At 42.4% G+C, this 4,883-nt stretch overlaps 1 protein-coding gene across 1 annotated transcript; it reads right to left on the bottom strand.

Moving 5' to 3' along the window:
- Nucleotides 1–557: 557 nt before the first annotated feature.
- Nucleotides 558–4,554, bottom strand: neurod6b (neuronal differentiation 6b). The gene is made up of 2 exons (XM_087810797.1): nucleotides 4,487–4,554; nucleotides 558–3,021 (listed from the first exon to the last, which is right to left on the bottom strand). Exon 2 carries the CDS (start codon nucleotides 3,013–3,015, stop codon nucleotides 2,017–2,019), a length of 999 nt encoding a protein of 332 aa, XP_087666923.1. The 5' UTR covers nucleotides 3,016–3,021; nucleotides 4,487–4,554; the 3' UTR covers nucleotides 558–2,016.
- Between the last annotated feature and the right edge of the window lie 329 nt (nucleotides 4,555–4,883).

Below are 4,883 nucleotides of genomic sequence, written 5' to 3'. Positions count from 1 at the left end.
TGATGAGTTTGTGCATTAAACTGAGTGTGTGTACTAATTGTGAATTGTGAATGTATTATTGTTAAGTGTCGAGGGATGTGTGTGTAGATGTGTGTGTGTGTATGCGTGTATTTGGATGTGTGTGCGTAGGTGAATAAAAATGTGTATTTGTGTTTGTCGGGGTTTGTCTCTAAAATATCCAAAACATTTATTTGATGATAAAACAAAGTTAAATAAAACTTTTAAGATGGAGGAGCATGTGTCTGATATAAAACTCTATAAAAACAAAAGTAAAAGCCTCTAGAAGTCGTTGAAAGAGAGATTATGAGGAGGAAGCAGCAGATTGAATTAGAGACGTGAGTCCGCAGGGATGCTGCGTGTCTGGCTGCCCTCCAACACTCCGAGGGCATTTCATCCGACATCAAATCAACTTCAATTAAATTAAAGTTCATTTTCACTCCCACATGTGAAGAAAAAAAGAAAAAGACTTTTCAAAATAAGAGCTCCCACGTTGACACTATTTATCACACAATCGTCCCTCGGCTAAAATAAACATTGAAAAAAATTAAACGACGCTCGATTTTGCGACTTTTTTTTTCTTTTTTTTCGAATATTTATTTTTTATAATAAGTGATAAAGTTTCCAAACATCGTCACACACACAAAGAAAAAGAAAAAAGAAAAAACAGTATTTCACGAGTGTGTCGATCCACGACTCAAAAGATCACGATCACAACATTTCTGTGGAGAATGACGTCACAAGTGCGTCACAGTCGCAGCAGCAACGAGAGAAAATAACACGAAACTTCCCGAAGAATGTGCAGCTCGTCTCTGATTTAAGGCATTTTTTTTAAATGATTCCCCAAAAATCAGGTGAGTTTTTAAATCTTCACAAGTAAATAAAACACGCAGCGGTAATTCTTATGGTACATTATCCACAGTCAAATAAATACAATTTACAATCACTTCACGATTTACTGCAAATACAGATGATCGGTTTCATTTTGATCGTCGATATTCAAGGAAAGTTTGGGAGGAAACTGGAGTTCGTTCAGCGATGATTGCGTGGCTGCCTTGCATAGCTCGGTTATTGCTCTACAGTGGTGCGTGTTTGTTCCGTGAAATGATAAATAAATGAGAATATTCGACGATAATAGAGCAACTGTGAGTGTATGACGTGATGGAGGCTCTGGAGTCACGTGACTGACCGTCCAGAGTGACGTGTGTCATGAATGTTTGTTGAGAATCAAACAAAAATCGTCTGCATTTAATCGTTAAAATTCTTTTTTTCACAACGTTTTCCGCTTCATTCAACTGTTTGTGCTCATTTGATTTATTATTTTACGTTTGTCTTGATAAAAGCTTAAAGGACGGCGATAATTAAAATGTTTTTTTTTATTATCAAGTGTCTTGGAAATTGTTACAAACCCCCAAAGTAGAGCAAATATTGTTGTACTTTATTCACCTTTTCAAATGATACAATTCAATACAAATAATAAATAAATAAAAATAGCACACAAGAAAACAAGAAACATGAGGCTGAAACAAACGCGGAAATAATTTAAATAGAATTTAAAATACATATATTTAATATATATATATATATATAATCATAATAAACCACGATAATGGTAACATTTCAAATATCTCTCAAGTTAATTTAATTGTGCTCATTATTTTTAAATAGAAGTAAAACAATAAATTAATATAAATAAATAAATAAAGAGAAATTGTTTCTGCAGTTTTCGAGCTCGTTTAACCAAAAGAAACTTTTTATTTCAACCTTTTGTCGCTAAAAGAAACATTTAAAATGTCAGAAAAAGGTGCAAAATTCGATGACGGAGGATGTTTTTGTTTAAATCGTATTTTTTATCTTACATTTGCTGCGGATTTATTTGAAAACAAGAGAAGTTTAAATAAATCCTCTGCATGCGAATATCGAAAGGAAAATTAAAAAAAACACACACGAGTGATTTTTAATTGTGCATTTTTTTGCGCGTGTTTTCTCGACGCACAAAACGGCGCCGGTTGTACGTCGTCAGTTGTGGAACGATCCGTTCACTTCCCCCTGAGCCTGGAAGTTCTGGCTCCGGACGTGCAGGTCGTAGGGGAAGCGGGCCTCCGGGGAGACCCGGTACATGGAGCCGTGCGTCATGGGCGCGCGTCCGGGCGCGTAACGCATCCCATAGTGCGCGCTCTTGGCGAACTCGGGCGCCTCCTCGTGCTTGAGCGAGAAGATCCCGTTGAAGTTCATGGGCGGACTGAGCGCGCTGTCGAAGTGCGGGCTCGCGGCCTCCGGGGACGCCGGCTCGTAGTAGTGCTCGTACGCGCCGGCGTACGGGAAGTGACGGAACGGTTTGGCGCCGTCGCCGCCGCCGCCGCCGCCGCTGCTGCCGTGCGCCGCGGGCGGGTTCGGGTCCGAGCCCGGGTACGGGTACATGGAGTCGTAAGGCGCGCGCCCCGCGAACATCACGTCCCCGTTGGCGTCGGTGAGGAAGTTCCGGGCGTTGAGCTGCAAACATCCGGCCACCAGGTTGGTGGTGGGCTGAGATAATCCTTTGCACAGGGTCTGGACGAAGGCCAGCAGGTCCGGCCTCTTGCCGGCGCTCAGGGTCTCGGACAGGGCCCAGATGTAGTTCTTGGCGAGCCTGAGGGTCTCGATCTTGCTGAGCTTCTGGGTCTTGGAGTAGCACGGGACCACCTTGCGGAGGCTCTCCAGGGCCGCGTTCAGGCCGTGCATCCTGCTGCGTTCGCGCGCGTTGGCCTCGTGCCGCCGCAGCCTGGCCCGGTCCATCTGCTCCTTGCCCTTCTTCTTGCGGGGTCCCCGCTTCTTGGGGGGCTCGCCCTCGTCGTCCGGCTCGTCCTCGCGCTCGGACAGCAGCTCGCGCTCCGACAGATCGTCCAGCTCGTCCGGGCCGGTGTCGGACCGGTCCGGGTGCCGCTCGTCCAGGCGCTCGGCCAGACTGTCGCGGGGGTAAGTGGCACCGAACCGGGCCTCGCACATCATGTGCGCGTCATCGAACGGCAGCGTCAACATCTTCTTCTGCCAAAAACATCCAAAACATTTCAATGAGAGCAGGCTTCTGATTGGACGCGAGGACCCGAGTGAACCCGAAGAGAGCCGAACACTTAATTGACTGTCGAGCGGAAGTTAATTGAACGGTTTATTCATTTGTTTTCGTGATGCGTTCACGGCACGACTCAGATTATTTACTCAACAAGCTTCGAATATGACTTGCTGACACTTGAACGCACCACTGGTTATTAACACTATCGCTATGAAGATACTTTTGAAACAAATCTCTTGAGTAAAAACACACAACCTAAGAAAGTATTTGACAACATCGTTGTTCAGTGAAATGATCATTATTATTATGACAAGCGAGAGAACCTGCTGTGTTTATGCTCAAATGTTTTACTTTTATTTGAAAATGATTTCCGTTGAAACACATTCTTACTGTGACACGTGAGTTTTAACCCTTTTAATATAAGTTTGAAACTTTATTTAAGATTTAAATCTGATTTAAACACACTTTTTATTTTCATTTCAAAAACACACGTCTGTTGTCATCATACAGTGCTACGAGATGTGTGTTTGTGAATGATGAGAGGACAAAAATGAGTATAAAAATTCGAATCAAAGCAGTTTTACTTTTTTTGTAGTCAAAAAAAAAAGAAGACAAGAGCCGGTCCCTCTAATAGGTGATGTAAGCAGCTTGCAACACTCTCACAGAGGTGACATGTTATAAATAAACTTCATAAATCTACTCTCCACTGATACACCAGCGATGTTTACGGCTTATTTTACATTAGTTTTCTAAAACATTTATTATCATTTTTATGTACGAACACAAGTTAAACATTGAAATAGACGACGTTCTTAGATATTAACTTCGTCAAGATATATTTCGTAAAGTTTATCTTGTTAACTTTACGCTCTCAATCCAACGCATGTACCACGAGTACTTCATATTTACTGTAGCGGTATTTCGTTAATCTTACCATAATTGTAGCTCATTATTTTTGTACACAAAGTTTAAAATATTTTATTTTCAGTCAAGATTCAAGTCTTGTAACGTCGCGTTCAAACCTTCGTCATTCAAAAAATTAAAAAGTATATTTTTTAAAATAAATAATGTATTAAATCAGATTTTTTAAAAGTTTTTGATCTATAATTGAATGAAACACGTTTAATTGAAATAAAAGTTAATTCTATAATTTTCGTTTGTTCATGTTTTCAGATATTTCCTTTTCAGGAATATTAATATTAAAACACATTGTTTACATTTCTGTTAAAGTCTCTGAATATTGACATGGAATCAAGAGAATAAAGATCCATATTTATCTCTATTTATTCGTTCATCATCTCGTCCAAATGTTGTTCGTCTCGTTAAAAAAACTCTTTCTGATCACATGACATGTAGTAAAGCTTTACGCAGGCACTAGCGCGAGGGTGTTAGCGCGGAGCTAATCAGCTGCTATTAAACTGTGATATAAAACATACTCACCAGCGATTAGCGAGTTCGGATCATGTTCCCAATTATCTCCGAGAATTCCCGCGGCAGCAGCAGCTTCTTCTTCTTCTTCTTCTTCTCGCCAACACCTCGTCAATGAAGGCTGAGAACCTGCGCTCCTTCTTCTTCTCTCCTCCCTCTCTCCCTCCCTCTCTCCCTCCCTCTCTCTCTCTTTGAGGAGTGACACCCCATGCCAACCGTGGGTACCCGTGCCATCTGCCGCTGACGTCTCGTGGCAGCCCCGGACCACGTGACTCCGGCTCCCGCGGGACCCCCGAGCTCAGCCGTCATCTGGCGGCTCCTGTAATGGGCACCGGGAGGCCCACGTTTACCGTCAGCGACGCCGAGCGAGGAGGGATAACAAGTAATAACGCCGTCTTTTCGCATGTAC

Source organism: Callionymus lyra, chromosome 16 (assembly GCF_982586985.1).
Source record: "Callionymus lyra chromosome 16, fCalLyr1.hap1.1, whole genome shotgun sequence".
Classification (NCBI taxonomy): Eukaryota; Metazoa; Chordata; class Actinopteri; order Syngnathiformes; family Callionymidae; genus Callionymus; species Callionymus lyra.
This window is presented reverse-complemented; position numbering and strand designations above follow the sequence as displayed.